The sequence below is a fragment of the Cyanistes caeruleus genome, chromosome 11 (genome assembly GCF_971803275.1).
Source record: "Cyanistes caeruleus chromosome 11, bCyaCae1.hap1.1, whole genome shotgun sequence".
NCBI classification, from domain to species: Eukaryota; Metazoa; Chordata; class Aves; order Passeriformes; family Paridae; genus Cyanistes; species Cyanistes caeruleus.
The window spans coordinates 19,379,352-19,400,783 of record NC_141711.1 but is presented as its reverse complement, the minus strand read 5'-3'; the positions used below and the strand labels follow the sequence as shown (position 1 = coordinate 19,400,783).

At 48.6% G+C, this 21,432-nt stretch overlaps 1 protein-coding gene across 2 annotated transcripts; it reads right to left on the bottom strand.

Moving 5' to 3' along the window:
• Positions 1 to 5,235: 5,235 nt before the first annotated feature.
• On the bottom strand, positions 5,236 to 12,994 carry LOC147651072 (uncharacterized). 2 transcript variants are annotated; one of them, XM_086845381.1, is made up of 16 exons: positions 12,560 to 12,994; positions 12,191 to 12,464; positions 11,771 to 11,862; positions 11,584 to 11,685; positions 11,180 to 11,304; positions 10,941 to 11,103; positions 10,748 to 10,854; positions 10,418 to 10,531; positions 10,153 to 10,271; positions 8,908 to 9,993; positions 8,302 to 8,587; positions 7,259 to 7,385; positions 6,740 to 6,810; positions 6,438 to 6,525; positions 5,644 to 5,727; positions 5,236 to 5,425 (listed from the first exon to the last, which is right to left on the bottom strand). In XM_086845381.1, the coding sequence occupies exons 2-10, from the start codon at positions 12,231 to 12,233 to the stop codon at positions 8,954 to 8,956; spliced, it is 1,905 nt and encodes a 634-aa protein (XP_086701507.1). In that variant the 5' UTR covers positions 12,234 to 12,464; positions 12,560 to 12,994; the 3' UTR covers positions 5,236 to 5,425; positions 5,644 to 5,727; positions 6,438 to 6,525; positions 6,740 to 6,810; positions 7,259 to 7,385; positions 8,302 to 8,587; positions 8,908 to 8,953. The 2 variants fall into 2 exon arrangements, with proteins under 2 accessions (XP_086701507.1, XP_086701508.1); XM_086845382.1 differs by having other exon boundaries at positions 8,302 to 8,582.
• Between the last annotated feature and the right edge of the window lie 8,438 nt (positions 12,995 to 21,432).

The following is a 21,432-nucleotide window of genomic DNA, read 5'->3' as shown; positions in this document are numbered from 1 at the left end:
CCATTCTGAAGTAGTTGTGTTTGAATGTCTTTAACTTGTTTATCTGCAAAAGGTTGCGACTGAGCAAAAAGAATATGGTCCATATAATGATAAATAATAGTTGTAGGCCACTGAACACGTAGTGGCTGCAAAGCATTATCAACATCAAGCTGGCACAAGGTAGGAGAATTACACATACCTTGTGGTAAAACTGTCCATTCAAATCTCATGTCTGGTTCTGCTCGATTTAATGAAGGCAAGGTAAAAGCAAATCTGCAAGTATCCTGTTCATGCAGTGGGATAGTGAAAAAACAGTCCTTTAAATCAATTATTAACAAGGGCCAATCTTTTGGCAACATTGCAGGCTTGGGCAAACCGGGTTGTAGTGCCCCCGTTGGCTCCAATTGTTCATTTACTGCACGTAAGTCATGCAGCAATCAATATTTCCCAGACTTCTTTTTTATAACAAAAATAGGGGTATTCCAAGGACTTGTTGACAACTTTAAATGTCCTTGTTGATATTGTTCCAGCACTAATTGATGAGCTTACTGCAGACTTTCCCTTTTTAAAAGCCACTGTTCAAGCCATACTGGTTCCTGAATTATCCATTTAAGTGGGAGTGGGAAAGTCCAAACAATGGCCTCTATTCTAAAGGGTGCTCACTGGTCAAAATAACACCAAGTTGTGACAAAATATCTCTCCCTATTAGAAATTGAACCTTGTCTGATAATGGGACAATTGACAAAACAGAACTGATGACCTTCCCATCTAATTGAATCTGGATTTGTGGAGACTTTTTTGCCAAAGTTAAGCCTCCCACCCCTTTAACAGTAACCGTACTAGGCAACAAAGGCCATTCCTGGGGCCAATACTGTGGAGCAACAATGCTTGAGTCTGCTCCAGTATCCAATAATCCTTCTAATTGATGGGATTCTCCGTTATAATTGAGAACAACTGTTTGCTTGGGTCAAGTGTTTAAGTCCAGAGTAAGTAATGTAAGTCCTCCTGTAGAACCAAATCCACCTGTACCCTGTCATTGATTTTTCAATGGTGTCAACTGATGGGTATATTGCGGTAGTGGCACCAATTGTGCAATTCCCTGTCCCTTATCAATTCTGGCTGGTGGTGCCAGCGTATATGCCATGATATATATTTCACCAGAATAGTCCACATCAATTACTCCAGGTAAAATAAACAGTCCCATTAGACTAGCAGATGAATGTCCCAACACTACTGCACCCACAGCTTTTCCATTTATTATCACTGGTCCAATAATTCCCGTGGGAATTTTGTAGGGCTGGGATGTCAATAAATCCACAGTCACTGAGGCTGCCAGGTCCAGGCCGAGGCTCCCTACTGTGGCAGGCTGGAGGGAAGTTGAAGCACTGATGTTCCGGCAGCTGCTATTTGTGTCCTGGCGCGGCGGCTCCTCGCGCTGGCCTTCCCACTTCCCGATCGCCGGCGGCAGACATTATCAGCGTGGGTATTGGACCGACACTGATTGCCCCAAACAGAGGGTACAGTACATTCCTTCCAAATATGTCCAAGGTTGCCACAGCAAAAACATTTGAGTCGGGAGGCTGGAATCCTGCCATTGTTGGTTGTAGCTGCTTGTAGGGGTGCAAGATCTGCTAAAACCTGACTCTGAGTAGCTGCAGCCTGCTTTCTAACCCTTGCCCTAGTTCTTTAATTGCCTGGACTAACATTGCCTGTGAGCCCACCGGTATATTAGACATCCTTTCTAATGCCTCTTCAATAGTCCAGTTAGCATTTAGGGAATTTAAAACTGACCTGGTTGCTGCATTACAACTTTGTAAGGCACATGGTTTTAATAATGCTCCCCTCATATATTCAGGAACACCTGCCCGCTCTATAGCTGCAGCCGCTTTATCAATAAATGCTCCAAATGGCTCATCTGGCCCTTGTTTAATACCCATATAAGATGGAATACCTCCTGGCTCCTTAATCCGATCACATGCAGCTTGCACTAACCGCATCCCTTCTCTCAACTTGTCTAGCCCCAGAATAGCTTGTGCTTCCACTTGACTATATGCTCCTAATCCTGTAAGTTCTTCCAAAGTTAGCCCATGCAGTGAATCACCTGCCTGTCTTTGCACATTTACACTTTCTTGACAATAAGCTTGCCACTGTGCATTAAACAACAACTGCTGATTGTTATGAATTCCCTCAAGAGAGTGATCTGGTTCAATCAGAGAAAAGTTTTATTAATCACAGCAAGCAAGCAATAAGCAATAGATCAGCGCTGGGTGACAGGGGAGCAGGAGAATTCCCGCTCCACGCAACTGCCGCGCCGCTGGTTTCCGTACTCCCCCTTTTAACCCGGCTTCCGGGTTACGTGTCCTTTCTCTGGCGTCTCTGCGCATGTGTCTCCGGTTGCTAGGGGGTCTTTTTTCTGCCTTCTGGTGGTCGCGGGATGAAGATCATAGGTCTTCCTCAGTCTTATCCTTTTGACCTTTCTTCACTGTTTTCTGTTAAGGCTTATCTTTGGTGACTTTCTGGAATTCAAGAAAGCTCTCAAGGCCGTTAGAGATTTATGCAAGTGTCAGCAGCAACCTTCAACCTCATCCTGATTCCACAAAGCATAGTTTTGCAAAGCATCGTAGCTACATGTTTAGGCGAACAAAAGGGTCTCTTGCTTATCACACTGATGCTGACTAAGAATCAATTTCATAATACTCCTACAATCTGCAGGCAACAAAATCTGTGTAGCCCACAAATAATCAATCCTTTGTCTAACCGGTTCACTGGTCACTCCAAACTGACTGACTGTAGATCGCAACTGTGCTAACCACTTCCAATCTAAAGCTGTCATTTGAGCTTGTATTCCTCCCCGTTGAATCGATGCAAAGGTTACGGGACATGCTACTTCCAATACAGCGTCTGCTATTTCCTGATCACCCTCTTGCAAAATATTCCGTGCCAATGCAGCCCATGTCTCCCTTCTTTCCCGTGCAATAGCCTCACCTAACTCATGCCCTACCTCAGGATTTCTCATAGGGGAGGGTGGTAACGGTGCCGAAGGCTCCGTTCCAGAAGCAAGGTTAGTAGGTGAAGGAATTGAAGATGGCACAAAAGGATTAGTAGCTGCGGCAGGGGTCAGTGACGGCGCGGGGCGAGTCAAAATTACTGTATTCGTGGCGGGTGGCAATGGACATTCATTCATTCCCTCTAATAATCTATTTTTTGACATAGCTGCAGATGCCTTTGTGGCAGCTGCCTCTTCAGCCTGATACTGCAAAAGAACATTATGAACTGTCTGCCACAGTTTTCCCATTTTTTTAGCAGTTCTATCATCATTTAAAAGAGCTTCCCACAATTTATCTCCAAATTTTTGCCACTCACTTAATTCATGGACTGTATGGGGATTCTGAAAACAACCCCAGGCATACCCATAAGCAAGAAGTCCAGGAAGCTCCTTGCACAAATCAAAGTCTTTAACCTGTCGCTTTTCTAAAAAGCAGGTAAATAAATCATACGCTGCTTGCCTTTCCATCTTACCGTCAGCGCGCGCTGTTGCAGCCCCTACAAAGTTTCAGCAGCACCTTACAGCAGGACTCTTCTATAAGGACGCCTGGGGTGCGGCAACGCTGCTTTTTGACCAGGACTCTCCTGTGAGGTTGCCTGGAACACGGCACAGCTGTTGCGTTTGGCCGTCCTTGCTGCGGAGGACCCGTCCCCTGACACCAACTCCCTTGGCTGACTCCAACTCCTTTTTAAGGTCCCAAAGATCCCAAAGGTCCCTGCTGTTTGGGTGCCTTGATGAGTTCAGCGGAAGAAATGCAGCACTCAATATGAATGATCAGCAAGTCTCATTTATTGGTAACTCTAAAACCACTTATATAGCATCAATAATTAGGCTCATACCTAGTGCAAAAGCAAGCTCGTTATTGGATATTTTCATTTAAGGTCAACTCCACCTAATTCCACATTCCTGTGATCGCTCACCTATGCTGAATTCACATTCTTCTGATCACAGCGTCCTGTTCTCAGTTAACAGTTATCACTAAGGTCTTCCTGACTTTGCAGCATCTCACACTAACCGAACTCTACTGTCTAATTCTTTCCCAGCTAACTGCTGCATGGGAACATGACCTTTGCTAGCTAGCCATTGCTCTCTACAGTTCTAACAATGTAATGCTGGGATTTGATACAGTTGCCCCTCAAATACCCCAGGTAAAGGGAGCTGAGTGCTTCGATTCCACTGAAACCATGAGACAGTATCAAGACAAGTATGCTGCTATGAAGGAGCACTCTTTTTTTTCTGCCATGGAGAGAGAGGACTTGCACGTGGAGGAGACCGTGGTGTTCCTGCACAGGGACTCACCCCTGACCAGAATCATGTGTGACAGGGAGCAGGAGGGCTCTGATGGCAGGGAGCCAGGTGAGGGCAAAGCAGCCCCTCTCACAGCCTGGCCCAGGGGCTGTCGGGGTGGCCAGCGTGAGGCCCAGAGCAGAGGCCAAAGGAGGCAGGAGCTGCTCAGCCAGGCCAGGGCTGGGAGCCTCCTTCCTCCTCAAGTGGGGCCCAGCTGGGCCAGGGGGCAGCTGTTGGGAGCCCCGTGCCCGCAATGGCCGCTGCTCTCCAAGGCCTCCAGCCCTGCCCATCAGGCAGGCACGCAGGCAGGGACAGAGCAGCCCTTGGGGTCGATGCTGCGGGCTGAGAGTCCCACAGAGCTGCTCATGCCCGCTGCCATTGGCTCTGTCCCCTGCAGCATGCCTGCTGTGTCGCCGTGCAGAAGCTGACCCCTGTGCTTCTCCAGGCCCTGGCAAGTGCCCCTGTGCTGCTCCTGTGCTGTCCAGGGCACCCACGGGCGTTGCTCGCGCCTGAGAGCGACCACAACTAGCGGGGAGTGTGACAGCTCTGCTGGTCTGGGCTCGGCTGTCAGGCCAAGCCCCTGGGGCTGGGGGCAGTGTCCTTTTGGGCTTGGCAGAGCCCGTAGGCTTCTGGAGGGCTGGGGGCCCTGCTCTGGCCCAGCCTGGCCCAGGCCTGGGAGGCCTTTGACATTGCTGATTGCCCTCACAGCCACCAAAGCTGAGCCAGAGCTCAGTGGCCCCAGCCTGACCGGACAGTCCGGACTGGAGCCTTCCCGTGGCTCCCCGGAACCCGAGAGCATCAGCGCCAGATCAGAAACACTGCCTAACCGGGTTTGTCAATATGTTTTCCTGTTAGATCCCTTAAAGGATTTAAAAGGTAAGGTTGTTTGGCAGCTTCTTCAAGGAACAAATATGACACGATTCTTTTCAAGAAAGGGTTTATTAGTTTGGGTTCAGTTTCCCTATGGAATTCTTATGCTTCCTTAGACGATCCAGAAATTAATGAAAATCTAACATATTCCTAGGAGAAGTTTTTGAATCCACTACTTGCAGAAGTCTCTAAAGTCACTGTTTCTCTTAAACACTTCCCTTACATCTAGTTAGCTAGCTGCTCCTGTAACAGAGAGAGATGCAGTGGTTTACTTGGCTGGACATCACAACATCATGTTACACACACCAGTATACCAACACCCATTTGTTCCCTGACAGTTCCAAAGCTTCAGGCTCTTCTGGAGGTCCTGAATTAATTTTGCATGCACATCCATAGCCGTGTTCCCTCCCCATGCTCAGCATTCAGCCACAGCTACCAGGGAACAGATGTTCCATACTCACCTCAAGCAATAAATCTACATATGTCTTCCCAACCCACTTTCTCTTCACTGAGCTCTACAGATCTACAAAAAATAACTTTAGGCCCTGTGCACAAAAGAAAACACAACACCAATCAATAGGGTTCAACTCTTCTGATTCGGCTGCTGCTCCCAACAATCATGAATGAACAACACAATAAAGTCAGAAGCTCTATCCTCCACGTCCCTCCTATTCTCTTGCCCCCCACCACATGTTGGCTCCAGCAGAAATGTTCCCTACTGCAGCCTGGTGTACTAAGAAAAATGAAAGGCAGCAGCTGTCTCCCTGAACATGCTGCAATCTAAATTGCAGTGAAACAGCAGCTCTTGCATTAACTGCTCAGCAGCAGGATCCCACAGCTGGCCCCAGAAGCGCTGCCTGCCAGGGGCTGAGATCTCCATTCTGATACACCCTGCAAATCAGACGGGCTGGAAGATTGCAGGGCAGTAACTGTATGAACACAGCCATACATTTCATCCGTGTTATCTAGCAAGTCTCAAGAAACAAACGTCATTTAAGCCTGTCTTGAGACTATATTCTACAAAATAGAACAAGCAATTGTTTTGGTGGCCTGTGTAATTTTTGGGGGCTGTGTATGGGTTTTTGTTGTTGTTGTTGTCTTTGTTTTTAAATCGAAAATTCACTGGCTTCAGAAGAGCAAGCCCCAGATTCATTAGGATGAAGAACCGCACGGACATATGTGGCTGACAAGAACACTCGGCATGTCTAACAGTAACACCAGAAAGACAGGAAAAAGTTAAAGGAGATAGACCTACCTGAAAGAATCCCAAATGTCTCGCTAACCTGTCTAGTGACTATTTTTCTGCTAAGCTCTAAACGTTCCTATAGCTATGAGGTAATTATCTGAAAGAAAGGAAAGGCAGAAAGCTGCTCAGCCTTTATTTTTTACCAGGACTGTCTCATGGGATTCTACCACAACTTTGACCACAAGAAAGGATGGCAAATTTTGACTACAGAGCATTCATAACCAGGCAGCATTTTTTCTTCCTTACTCAAGTCCAGTAAGGGTTTAAAAGGGAAAAATATACAAAAGGGGACTGAAGAAGTTGTGTCGTACCTCTTAGGCGTGCGTCATCTATGGAGAAGAAGAAAACTCTAGCACTTTCTGTGCGTGGTAGAGAAAGAACCCTAGACAAGTACAAAGGGGTTTTAGCATCCTAAAAGGTCCTATCAAATCCCATGGGCACGAGTTATTGCTGTAGTGCCTCAGAGAAATGGGATACACGGAAGAGCTTTCCTGCATAGTATGCAAATAAAGCCTTCTATAAAAAGACCCCACGTTTGACACAAAAACTGACTGTGTCTTTGCCTTGTGGCCAAACTCAGTTTGGGGTTGGCCAAACCAAAACAACCCAGTCCATTTCTTGTGCTCAGCTTCTCTCTCTTCACATTCAACTTCACATCCAATGGGCTGCTGGGACTCTGGACTCCACACAGCACCAGTGGTTTTCCAAGATGACTTTCCTTGCTCAGAGGTGTGCAGTGTCAGTTTCCCATTTCCTCAGTGCTGCCACTAATATTCCCACAGCATCCAACTACTACAGCCAAGTAGACAACAAATACAAATGGAACTTGCCTTTCTTGGTGCTTTGCAATTTCTGACATCTCCGGCTCATCAGCACCCTCAGAAGTGATGTCTTGGAAATGTGAATCCTCTTGCCACGTGACTTTTTCCGGTTTTATCGTTCCAAGTATGTGAGGCCCTGCAAAACCAGCAGCAAAAGAGAAAGAAAGCCAAAACCAGATTATTTCTCTGCTTGCCAGGAAAAATTCCTTCTTTCAAGTGAAATATTTATACCGGGAAAGACAGATTTAGGAAGGACAGAATCTTCTCCTCCCTGATTTCCTGAGCTGTAGCTCTGCTCCAGGATCTTCCACTTTCTTCTAGGCATCTCCTATGTATTCGTAAATATTTATCATTGCATCCAGAAGACAGTGAATAGCTCCTGAATACAGCAAAAGTGTGGTGGGCTTGTTGCTTTGTGTTGTTGCATTTTAGTATTTTGGATAACTCGGCACGGCTTCCTTTCATTCCTACCTGACTGTGACTTGATTAAATATTCCTTCATCTTCATTTCATAAGGCCTCATTTTATCTGAGGTTAGGACACCCCAATGATCCTTCAGTGTCATTCAGTTTCCTTTTTCTGAAGGTCCAGGAATAGAATTTGGTAACTAACAGAATGTTCATGGAGCTTGCGGTCAACTCCAGGATTTTGCTTATCCCTCTACCTTAACACCCATTTTCCTTAAAATCCTCTTGGGCCCTAGGTAACTTGGTATGACTGCTGTGTCACCTTTTTCCTTGTTTGAGAAGTTTAGGGCACAACAAGAAGCTTTTTCACCACTCTGCAAAAATCCCAATGCCTTCTCAAGGCGTGCACCTCGAAATTCCTGAGATGCAAGCAGGAGTTAACTCTCATTAATCTCCCACAACCTTGGCAAGTAGAAATGAAGATCAAAATACTTCTGCATAATTACTAACTTCTGCTGCTGAAAATCCTCTGGATTTAATCCTCTGGATTAAAATCCTCTGACCTTCTTCACACCATATTGCTCTACAGTGCCTGCCAGAAGCTGTTCCTTAGAAATGGCTCCGTTAGGAGGGTTCTGCTGTTACCTTCTTTGATGCCCAACTCCTCTGTGTCTTCAAAGAAGGAAAACTTGAAAGCACTCGACTCCTGAGTTCCGTCGTTTTCAGGCAAAGGTCCCAGACGTTCGTCTGGGGCAGAGTCCTGCGCATCCTCTTGGTCCCAGGCTATTTCCACTGTCTTTTCCGGTTTGACCTTTGAAGGTCCAAGCAAGTCTTTTAAATCAGCAGCAGTGTCGCAGTCGATTTCTCCAGACACTTGAGGCAGTGTCTCACTCTCTTCCTTCTCCCTCTGCTTTACTGAAGAAAGGCTATACTGAAATGAGATTGATCAAGGATAGCAACACAGCCCACGGCCTTTTCAAAGACAGCTTCCCTAAGAGCCACCTTGCTCGTCATGTCTCCCTAAACGTATCCAAGCCATTAAGGACTGGTTCACTTTCAAGGGGAAGCAGTGGGGAAATATCTGTCTTAAGGCAGCAATGAGTGTCCTTTTTAATTAGCTATGTCCTCAGGTGGCTTTTCCCTTCACAATACATGGTAACATAGAAATCAAGGATCACAGAAATGCCAAGAGCTAATCTGGGTTTTCCACAGACCTGCAAATCTCAAGGTCCCTGTACTGACCCTTCTCACCTTCACTTACAGCCACAAACAGAGGGACTAGAAAGAGAAGATGACACTACGTGCTGCTGTTAGAGGTCCGAGTTGAGGCCCGACGTGGCTGGCGGGAGCGGTTGCTCCAGCGCGACGTCCCCGACGGTGTCCCCCTGCGCCTGGGCCTCTCAGCACTGGCTGCTGTCCTCCTGCTCCCGTCCTGCCGACTCCTGGACCGGACAGGTCGGTTTGAGGCCCGACGTTGCAGGCGGGAGCGGCTGCGTCTGGGGGACGTCCCCGAGGATGTCTCCCTTTGCCTGGGCCTCTCAGCATTTGCTGCTGTCCTCCTGTTCCTGTCCTGGAGACCGCTGGACTGGACAGGTCGATTCGAGACTTGACGTGGCAGTCGGGAGCGGCTGCGTCTGGGGGCTGCCTGCGATGGTGCCTCCCTTTGCCTGGGCCTCTCTGCCCTCGATGTTGTGCTGCTGCTCCTGTCTCGGCGACTCCTCGACCGGGCAGGTGGACTCTGGGCCTGAGCTTCCTGGCGGGATCGGCTGAGTCTGGGGGCTGCCCGCGATGGTGTCTGCCTTTGTCTGGGCCTCTCTGTCCTTGATGTTGTCCTGCTGCTCTGGTCACAGTGACTCCTTGACCAGACAGGTGGACTTAAGGCCCGAGCTTGACAGCAGGGGCAGCTGCATCTGGGGGAAGCCTGCGATGGTGTGTCCCTGGGCCTGGGCCTCTCAGCCCTTGGTCTTGTCTCGCTGCTCCTGTCACGGCGACTCCGTGACCGGACGGGTCTATCTGTGGCCCGACTCTGCTGGCGAGAGCGGCTTCGCTTGCGGTCAGGCCCAGCACGCCTGGAATGGACCCTGTCCTCAGGGCCCATGGAGCTGCTGTGTCTTGGCCTTGATGTGCTTGGGCTGCTGCTGTCTGCCAAGGATGAGGCTGCACGCTGGGGGCTGCTGTGGCTGCTGGCCTCTGGAGATGGAGAACGGGGAGCCAGAGCCGATGACTCCGGGCTGCTGGTGGGGCTGATGGCCTCAGATTCTGAGAGGCCCTGAGAAGATTCCAGTCCTGACTGTCCGGTCAGGCTGGGGCCATTGAGCTCTGGCTCATCCGTGGCAGCTGTAAGAGCAAACAGGAATGTCCGAGGCCTGCCAGGCCTGGAGCAGGCCATGCCCGACCAGAGCACTGCCCCCAGCCCTCCAGGAGCCCATGGGCTTTGCCATGCCCAGCCTGGGCACTGGCCCCAGCCCAGGGACACCCGCCTGCTTTGCCTCATACCCGTGCCGAGACCAGCACAGCTCTCACACTCCCAGTGGGTTGTCCTCACTGTCAGGCCAGAGCAGCGCCTGTGGGTGCCCTCAGCAGCACAGGAGGAGCACAAGAGCAGCTCCCAGGGCCTGGGAAAACAAACGGGTTGATGGCACTGAAGACAAAGTGTCCCAGCATGGGATTGTGCAGCCCAGCACCACTGGCTCCTTCTGCTTTCAGCCCTTCCTGAGACACTGGTTCCCTGCAGAGCCCCGGGTGCAGCTTCCCAACTCACCCCTCTTCCTCTGCCTCCTCCCTGCCTCCTGGGTAAAGGCATTCCCTGGCATTGCACCTGCTGTGCCTCTCTCCTAGATCCGCAAAGGCATTGTTGTCTTCCCATGTTGGCCCTCTGATGGAGAAAGGAAAAGCTGATGTGTTTCTTCTGCCCTGCCCTCACGGAGGTAACAGGGTGACCCTGCTCTTCCTCCAATGCTTTTCCAAGTCCCCTGAGAAGCGCAAGTCCAGACTCCCTGGATGGGGCAGGGCTTGGACTGCTGGGGCAGGGCCTGGCACAGCACAGCACTTGCACCCTCCTGCCTTGTGAGCCCCGCAGAAGGACACCAACCTGATGGGGGTGCGGATCCCCATGCGGAACATCTCCACAAGGAATTCCTCACTATCTCTGCAGAGGGGGCAGCTGAAGTACAAAAGACCAGCGCGCATGGCCTGTCCCTGCAGGGCAAACAGAAGCAGTGTGAGCCAGGCCCTGGTGCTGCTGAGCACCTGCTGTGTCCCAGGCCTGAGGGCATGGCTCCCACCTGGAGGCAGTCCCTGTGGAACCAGGCTCTTTTGCACGTCGGGCACACGATGGTGTTGAAGGTCATTCTGTCCTCCACTGGCTCCATGCAGATGGGGCATTCGGTGCCCGGCTCTGGAGTCACCTGCACCATCTGCACTGGACGGTGTTCAGGGCAGAAGGACCTGGGGACAAAGGGATGGGCCTAATGAGAAAGTCTTGGTCCTTCCCCAAGGGTGGCCAGAAGGGGAGAGGAGCTACCTGTATGGGGCAATGTACTGTGTAACACAGCCGCCCTCCTTGGCACAGGGCAGGTGGAACCATCTGTTGCAGCCTTCCTTGCAGCACAGGATGGTGGCCCCGCTCTGGCCGCAGACGCAGCAGTGCTGGAATGAGCCAGGCAGCCCCATCAGCGGCAGCCTGGGGACCTCCCCAGGCAGCCCCAGGGCTGCAGGCAGAGAGCAGGATGGGGCCGCTGCTGGCGCTCAGCCCACAGAGCCAGCTGGTGAGGGGAGCTCCTGTGCCAGAGGCTCCACGGAGCTGCTGGGAGCCAGACTTTGTCCCACAGCCGGCTTCATGGCCGGCCTTCCTTGCTGGGGCTCTGGGCTAAGCTCTGGCCAGCCTCTCCTGGCACAAATCTCCCTGCTCTTTTGCCAGGCCCTCACCTTCCATGCCGCCCGCCTGACTGCAAGCTGGATATCTGGAAGGAGGAAACCCAGGAGTCCAACACATTTTTTTGCTTGCCGGAAAAGCAGCGTGGCAAAATACTGCAGAAAATGGGAAGAGCTGATGAGGACAGGGTGGCAGGGACTGCCCCTTGCAATGCTGGAGGGAGTGCCCGGAGCCACTCACCAGGCAGAAGATGTGGGCATAGAGCCCGTATTTCTCCTGTTTGTCGCCGCAGGTGTCCGGGTCAGCCTCTGCACGGCGACACAGCAGGCATGCTGCAGGGGACAGACACAATGGCAGCGGGCGTCAGCAGCTCTGTGGGGCTCTCAGCCCGCAGCATCGACCCCAAGGGCTGCTCTGTCCCTGCCTGCGTGCCTGCCTGATGGGCAGGGCTGGAGGCCTTGGAGAGCAGCGGCCATTGCGGGCACGGGGCTCCCAACAGCTGCCCCCTGGCCCAGCTGGGCCCCACTTGAGGAGGAAGGAGGCTGCCAGCCCTGGCCTGGCTGAGCAGCTCCTGCCTCCTTTGGCCTCTGCTCTGGGCCCCACGCTGGCCACCCCGACAGCCCCTGGGCCAGGTTGTGGGAGGGGCTGCTTTGCCCTCACCTGGCTCCCTGCCATCAGAGCCCTCCTGCTCCCTGTCGCACATGGCGGCTGTCAGCGCTGAGTCCCTGTCCAGGAACGCCGCTGTCTCCGCCAGGTGCTGGTCCTCTCTCTCTGTGGGAGGAAGAAAAGTGATGGGAGTTTGGAGAACAGGCCCAGAGCTACGAGGGTGCTACTCCCTGGTCAGCCCTGCGTGAGCCCTGCTCCTGTCCGCCTTCTGCTCCCGTCGTCGCGCTGAGGAACACCGCCGTCTCCTCTGGATATTCCTGCGCTGATTCTAGGAAGGGAGAGGCAGGTGAGCCTGCAGCACAGGCCCAGAGGCCCGAGGTGTGGGGCCCCTCTGGTCCCTGGGCAGCTGCTTCCCTGCCTTACCTTCTCCTCCCGTTGCCAGGTCGCAGTGACACACGGCCTGAGCCCAGCCTTCCCTTTTGGGGCTTTGGTCGCACGCGTCACAATGGCCACTCTGACATCAGCATCTTGCTCCCAAGATTCACGCAGCCATGGCCTCACATGCCCGGCAGCCACTTGAGGCCACCCCCTTGGCAACCGAGGTTCTGACATGGTTCCAAGCCTTTGGTCAGCACGGAACCTGGCCAGAGACTCCTGCAGCAAGTCCAGGGTCCAATCCCAGGCTCCAGGGCAGCCATCGAGGGTGGCACTGTAGGCACAAAGGTGCTGTTCAGGCACGGCCACCCCAGGGCTCCTGCCCCTGGCAGTCGGTTGCCCAGAGAGCTTGTGCAGAGTCTCTTGCACTGCACAGATTCCAAACCTGCTCTTGGTGCACTGACATGTTCCTCTAGACCTCTCGGCAATAAACTGAGATGAACCTGATTTCATGCCCGTGCTGATCACTGTTGGGAACAGGAGATAAAGCTGGGGACCACGTCAGCTGCCTCCCAACCGCAATTCGCCTGTCATCTAATAATCTAATAACTTTGACATTTTGTATTAAAAATTTAGTATTAAGTATTAGTATAAAGCTCCCGAGAAACATCATCTTTTACACTGACTCAGCGGAAACCCAGAGAATTCCTTGGGAGTTTTCTGTGTACGTCTGACTGGAGAGGTTTCAACCGTCCTTGTCTCGGTAGTCCAAACCAGGAGGATGTTTTTCCCACAGTAAAGGAACGTTGCTAGTTTGGTCCATGTTTTCCTTCTAGCAAATATATTGAAAAAACACCGCTTCCCTAAGCACTGCCTTGCTTTTCATGTTTCCCTAAAAGTATCCAGGCCCATGAAGGAGTGGTTACCTTTCAAGGGCAATGTCTGGGTTGACTGCTTGACACTGTCTCCCCTGTCATCTGCTCTATGCCCAGACATGGGTCCTGCAGCTTTAAGCTAGGCCCAGGGGATGGGGGGAAACCAGGGGTGTTCTTTTGGCTGTCTGTTCAAACACAGGTTCTCCTCCACTCTCAGCATTGATTCTTTCCCAGCAGAGATAGGGGGAGTTAAATTCTTGCTTGTAGCTAGCTTCAGTTTTGCCAGCTGAGGCAAGAAGTTGCTCAGGACTGCATAGAGCTTCCCTGCACACCCTTCATTTCCCTTTATTATGGTAAACCACCGCAATAACCTGATCAGAGATAGCCCTTTAAGGACTTTAAACGGATTGCGGCAGTTCGGCCAGCATCTTGGCTGGATCCCATGTGAGATCTTGCTTCCCTTTTCTTTTAGCCCTCTGTCTCGCCCGTCGATTCAGTTGCATCGAACCATGGGGTGTTCCATCTTCTCGGCAGCAGGGATAACTTTCAAGGAAAGGCCCTTTTTCTCGAGACTGCCGTTTTAAGAATTGCTCCCAATTTTTATTTTTTACCCCTGGAATATCACACCTGACTTTTGTCAGTGTTTTGCGACAACGTATTGCAATTATTTCAATAATATATGGTAAAGGGGTATTAGGATGATAACAATAATTTTCCGGATTTATCCCAAAAGCATAAATCTCCCACCATCGATCAGATCCTTTTTCAAATTGTCCTGTTTGCACACCTTCCTGTAATGCAATCTCAGTCAAATTTCTTTCAAACTTGTAACACTCTGTGCAAATCCCTCTTGGCGATCGACCCCACTTAGAATGTGTCTACCACTTTTCTTTACACACTTTACAAATGGAACATACAAAAGGATAACATTCACAATTTGGTACTGTACACAAGATTTGCATGTGAGAGTTCATCAGGGTCTCATCTCTATGTTGATGGTAGAGAGCGGGAAGTATTTGCTGAATTTTCTGGATCAGCTGAAGGTAAATCACTGGGATCAGCAGGTTTAGTCCATCGGCTCGGCACCCAGACAGGCCGTGTGGGGGTAGACACACAAAGATAACCACGTCCCTGTCATGGTTTTAAACTAATAACTAAGAAAATTACTTACTTCTTGCTGTGAGATATGGATTAGAACAAGAGCAAAACAGGCATACAACTTAAAAGGGAAAAAAAAGAAAGTTTATTGACAAACCACAATAATAAGAACACCAGAATAAACTTCCAGAACAACCTTTCCATCCCCTATCTACCTGTCGTTCCGATTGGGAACGGCTAGAAAGAACGACACTGGACTCTCAAGGGAGTCACAACACGAGAATTCCTTAGTTTATTGCTTCAGCTCTCTCTTATAGACAGATACGTGGAAAGTACAGAAAAGAAACTCTTATTGGCTAACAAAGTGCTACATTACCATCATTGGTCAGGGGCACTCTGCCCCCCTGACTGTCTCCTGCAAGGAGAAACAAGAGGCTGCAAAACAACACCTGCAAGGCTGTTTAGTGTCCCTGAGAATTGTTTTAATTCCTTCTCATATTTTTCCCAGGATACTTTCTCAAGCAGCCTGAGGAGCCATGCGGCCTGCAATTTGTACAGGCACTGTAGTTCAGATTTAGCATCTATATCTACCCACTATTCCCTTGTTCACATGACAACAGAGACAAAATCTCTGGAACTCTGATGGTTAAAACAGTCCCAGTTCTTGCTAGTCTTTTCACCAGTCTGTATAGGGAAACAGAAGTTTCTTCCTGTTAATTTATGGAGTTTCTCACAAGAAAACTATTTTTCTTATAGTTTTCTATTGCCCTAATGTTAGCTGCTCAGAGCTGCTATTATTAGAGTTCACTCCTCCCATTTTCACATCACTCTGATGTATGTATGGGCCATGAGTCTAGAGATAGCATTTTTAAGGATATGTTATTCAAAGGCAAAAAAAGTCTTCTTCATCTGTTTCTGTGAGCTTCACCAGAAAACAGTTTTCTCATTGCCTCCCAAGGCTTTAAATCTCTCAACAGTTTTCTCATTGCCTCTCAAGGCTTTTAATCTCCCAGCACTTCACTATACTATAATTACTCTTTACTCAAATTTACACTTTGAACACTATTCCTCTCTAGATCTTATATCATGAATTAAAGGAGTTCTTTTCAGGACTTCATTGTCCATCTCCATAGTTTTAACAGGGAGATATTTCAGCTTAATTAAAGCATCTTCTTAATTCTCTACCTTTCTTGAAGCTTCTTTTCTTTCTTGTCACTGGTAGTTTATAAAGTCTCTTTTCATGTTGATCTTTCTCTCTCTCTCTCTCTGGATAAAAAGATTAATCCGCAAGTCTCATCTGGGTAATGAAAGAGTTAACATCTTGCCCAGGCTTTTGTAGATGGTTCGGAGATCTCTGCCGAACAGGAGCTGGAGCCGTCTGTGATGGAAAGTTCTTCATGGCTGCTCTGGAGCGTGTAGTCGCTGTTCCAACCCACTGCAAGTCCAGGGCCTCTCTCTTTCTTCACTGGGCAGTTTCTAGTGAATTAGTTACAGCAAAACCTGCAGCCGAGCCAGAGATCGGCTCGGCCCGGCCCGGGCCCGAGGAAAACCTTCCCTGGGCCCCCCCATCTCCCGGCCGGGAGACGGGGCAGGCCCGGCCCCATCCCCGCCCGGCCGCATGGCCTGGGCAGGGACGGGAGGCCTGGGGCTCCGCCACCCTCCACAGCCAGAAAACAAAGAGAACCCAGAGAGCTCTGCTTTTACATTTTAAGGTAGGGTTCACAAGTTGATCCCACTTTTCAATGGACTAAACTGCTGTCAATTCCCAGCAATGACCGATAATTGGCCAGGAGAAAAGACTCCAAGCACTTCCCAGCAACTCCAACACCCTTAAAGGTAAAGTAACTCCATGACAGTCCCCAATACAGTACCTTGCTGGGACCTCCCCACAGACCTGTTTTTGGATCTTTATAGCGAACCCATATTGGACTTTGAGTTTTCTCTGCTTCAGGTGCACTATGATGTACTGCTGCAGGCAAATCACTGTTTCCAAAAATACACAGAAAATTTAAAACAAATAAACAGCGTAATAATTGTTCTTGTGGATCTTTGATCTCCCTACATTTATTTGGATATTGTTTTAAGCTACCATTTGCTCGTTCTACTATTGCCTGACTTGTGGGGGAATGTGGAATCCCTGTTATGTGTTTGATTCCCCATGATTGCATCACCTGCTTAATTCTACTACTACAATAAGCAGGTCCATTGCCTGTTTTAATAGAACGTAGAACTCCCATGACTGCAAAACAATTTACTAAATGTCGCTCAACATTCCGTGCTTTCTCGCCAGATTGAGCTGTAGCCCAGATGTAATGACTATAAGTATCGACGGTGACATGTACATATTTAACTCTCCCAAACTCTGCAACATGAGTAATATCCATTTGCCACAACTCATTAGCCTGTAATCCTCTAGGGTTTACCCCAAGACCCAATCCACTGCCTTGAGTATGAAAACTACAAATAGGACATGCTTTGACAATAGCCCGAGCCTCCTCTAATGGTATCGGAAACTCCCAATGGAGACCTTTTGCATTTTGGTGAAAGATGGCATAATAGCCATCAAGCAATCTAGCATGAGCTTCTCTAGCTAATATCTGTGATGGGACAGGGCTATTTTGGGACAGTGAAGCCAATCGGTCTGCCCTAGCATTTCCTTCTCCTAAACCCACATGCCATTTGTGGCTACGAATATGGATAATAGCAAAGGCAGCCATCCTCAATTTTACTGCTCTTTGAAGTTGCAAAAACAGTTCATATAAACAAAGGTTTCTTACTTCCTTTATGTCTGCATTTTCAGTACCGTCACTCACTCCTGCAACGTATGAAGAATCAGTTACCACGTTAACAGGACCCTTAAACTGCACCAAAACCCAAACAACAGCGACTAATTCCAGAATTTGTAATGTATCCTCCTTTTGAGCTGGAATAGGATGATGGTTCCATTGTCCTTGTGAATCTTGCCATATAGCAGCAGCTGTACGAGATTTCTTTCCAGCATCAGTGAACACACTTGATGCCCCTGCTGTTGGCACAAATGATCGTTTGGGCTTCTCAATCCAATTCTGCTGGCCTATCCATCGTAGTAGTATTCGAGGCAATTCCTCAGTACTGCCCACACTGCTGTTGTCAAGCAATGCTTCTTGCAGTGTCGAACTGTGAATTAAATACCAATCTAAAGTGTCCTTTTTTATTGCTACCTGAATTTCAGCTGGATCTGCACCCATAATTTGCCACAATCGCTTCCGCCCTTGTTTTATCCAATTTGCTAAAATTTCAATTTTTTGAATTAAAGTATGTCTCTGTTGTAGTGGTGGCATCAACCACTCTAATACCCATATCTCCCCTGTTTTCTTCTGTTGTTGCATTAAGGCGCCGATGAGATGTTGAGGTCCAAACCATACAGTAAGGTTAATGTCCAAGTCTGGATCTCAGCTACGAACAACACCTGTCTGGATACAGTCCATTATTTTATTGAGAGCTTCTTGTTGTTCACTGGTAACCTGTATAGGTGCTGTAGGATCAGTACCCTTTAACAAAGGTCGTAAGGATTGTAAAAGCTCATTAGGAATACCCACAACAGGTTTAAGCCATTGTAAATCTCCTAGCAATCGCTGAGCATCATGAACAGTAAGAAGTGACAGGTTTAATGACAGTTTCTGAGGGGCAACATACTGCTCAGTTACAGTCCACCTGAGATATTTCCATGGGGATGACAGCTGTATTTTCTCAGGTGCAACAAGCAGTCCATTCTGAAGTAGTTGTGTTTGAATGTCTTTAACTTGTTTATCTGCAAAAGGTTGCGACTGAGCAAAAAGAATATGGTCCATATAATGATAAATAATAGTTGTAGGCCACTGAACACGTAGTGGCTGCAAAGCATTATCAACATCAAGCTGGCACAAGGTAGGAGAATTACACATACCTTGTGGTAAAACTGTCCATTCAAATCTCATGTCTGGTTCTGCTCGATTTAATGAAGGCAAGGTAAAAGCAAATCTGCAAGTATCCTGTTCATGCAGTGGGATAGTGAAAAAACAGTCCTTTAAATCAATTATTAACAAGGGCCAATCTTTTGGCAACATTGCAGGCTTGGGCAAACCGGGTTGTAGTGCCCCCGTTGGCTCCAATTGTTCATTTACTGCACGTAAGTCATGCAGCAATCGATATTTCCCAGACTTCTTTTTTATAACAAAAATAGGGGTATTCCAAGGACTTGTTGACAACTTTAAATGTCCTTGTTGATATTGTTCCAGCACTAATTGATGAGCTTACTGCAGACTTTCCCTTTTTAAAAGCCACTGTTCAAGCCATACTGGTTCCTGAATTATCCATTTAAGTGGGAGTGGGAAAGTCCAAACAATGGCCTCTATTCTAAAGGGTGCTCACTGGTCAAAATAACACCAAGTTGTGACAAAATATCTCTCCCTATTAGAAATTGAACCTTGTCTGATAATGGGACAATTGACAAAACAGAACTGATGACCTTCCCATCTAATTGAATCTGGATTTGTGGAGACTTTTTTGCCAAAGTTAAGCCTCCCACCCCTTTAACAGTAACCGTACTAGGCAACAAAGGCCATTCCTGGGGCCAATACTGTGGAGCAACAATGCTTGAGTCTGCTCCAGTATCCAATAATCCTTCTAATTGATGGGATTCTCCGTTATAATTGAGAACAACTGTTTGCTTGGGTCAAGTGTTTAAGTCCAGAGTAAGTAATGTAAGTCCTCCTGTAGAACCAAATCCACCTGTACCCTGTCATTGATTTTTCAATGGTGTCAACTGATGGGTATATTGCGGTAGTGGCACCAATTGTGCAATTCCCTGTCCCTTATCAATTCTGGCTGGTGGTGCCAGCGTATATGCCATGATATATATTTCACCAGAATAGTCCACATCAATTACTCCAGGTAAAATAAACAGTCCCATTAGACTAGCAGATGAATGTCCCAACACTACTGCACCCACAGCTTTTCCATTTATTATCACTGGTCCAATAATTCCCGTGGGAATCTTGTAGGGCTGGGATGTCAATAAATCCACAGTCACTGAGGCTGCCAGGTCCAGGCCGAGGCTCCCTGCTGTGGCAGGCTGGAGGGAAGTTGAAGCACTGATGTTCCGGCAGCTGCTATTTGTGTCCTGGCGCGGCGGCTCCTCGCGCTGGCCTTCCCGTTTCCCGATCGCCGGCGGCAGACATTATCAGCGTGGGTATTGGACCGACAGTGATTGCCCCAAACAGAGGGTACAGTACATTCCTTCCAAATATGTCCAAGGTTGCCACAGCAAAAACATTTGAGTCGGGAGGCTGGAATCCTGCCATTGTTGGTTGTAGCTGCTTGTAGGGGTGCAAGATCTGCTAAAACCTGACTCTGAGTAGCTGCAGCCTGCTTTCTAACCCTTGCCCTAGTTCTTTAATTGCCTGGACTAACATTGCCTGTGAGCCCACCGGTATATTAGACATCCTTTCTAATGCCTCTTCAATAGTCCAGTTAGCATTTAGGGAATTTAAAACTGACCTGGTTGCTGCATTACAACTTTGTAAGGCACATGGTTTTAATAATGCTCCCCTCATATATTCAGGAACACCTGCCCGCTCTATAGCTGCAGCCGCTTTATCAATAAATGCTCCAAATGGCTCATCTGGCCCTTGTTTAATACCCATATAAGATGGAATACCTCCTGGCTCCTTAATCCGATCACATGCAGCTTGCACTAACCGCATCCCTTCTCTCAACTTGTCTAGCCCCAGAATAGCTTGTGCTTCCACTTGACTATATGCTCCTAATCCTGTAAGTTCTTCCAAAGTTAGCCCATGCAGTGAATCACCTGCCTGTCTTTGCACATTTACACTTTCTTGACAATAAGCTTGCCACTGTGCATTAAACAACAACTGCTGATTGTTATGAATTCCCTCAAGAGAGTGATATGGTTCAATCAGAGAAAAGTTTTATTAATCACAGCAAGCAAGCAATAAGCAATAGATCAGCACTGGGTGACAGGGAAGCAGGAGAATTCCCGCTCCACGCAACTGCCGCGCCGCTGGTTTCCGTACTCCCCCTTTTAACCCGGCTTCCGGGTTACGTGTCCTTTCTCTGGCGTCTCTGCGCATGTGTCTCCGGTTGCTAGGGGGTCTTTTTTCTGCCTTCTGGTGGTCGCGGGATGAAGATCATAGGTCTTCCTCAGTCTTATCCTTTTGACCTTTCTTCACTGTTTTCTGTTAAGGCTTATCTTTGGTGACTTTCTGGAATTCAAGAAAGCTCTCAAGGCCGTTAGAGATTTATGCAAGTGTCAGCAGCAACCTTCAACCTCATCCTGATTCCACAAAGCATAGTTTTGCAAAGCATCGTAGCTACATGTTTAGGCGAACAAAAGGGTCTCTTGCTTATCACACTGATGCTGACTAAGAATCAATTTCATAATACTCCTACAATCTGCAGGCAACAAAATCTGTGTAGCCCACAAATAATCAATCCTTTGTCTAACCGGTTCACTGGTCACTCCAAACTGACTGACTGTAGATCGCAACTGTGCTAACCACTTCCAATCTAAAGCTGTCATTTGAGCTTGTATTCCTCCCCGTTGAATCGATGCAAAGGTTACGGGACATGCTACTTCCAATACAGCGTCTGCTATTTCCTGATCACCCTCTTGCAAAATATTCCGTGCCAATGCAGCCCATGTCTCCCTTCTTTCCCGTGCAATAGCCTCACCTAACTCATGCCCTACCTCAGGATTTCTCATAGGGGAGGGTGGTAACGGTGCCGAAGGCTCCGTTCCAGAAGCAAGGTTAGTAGGTGAAGGAATTGAAGATGGCACAAAAGGATTAGTAGCTGCGGCAGGGGTCAGTGACGGCGCGGGGCGAGTCAAAATTACTGTATTCGTGGCGGGTGGCAATGGACATTCATTCATTCCCTCTAATAATCTATTTTTTGACATAGCTGCAGATG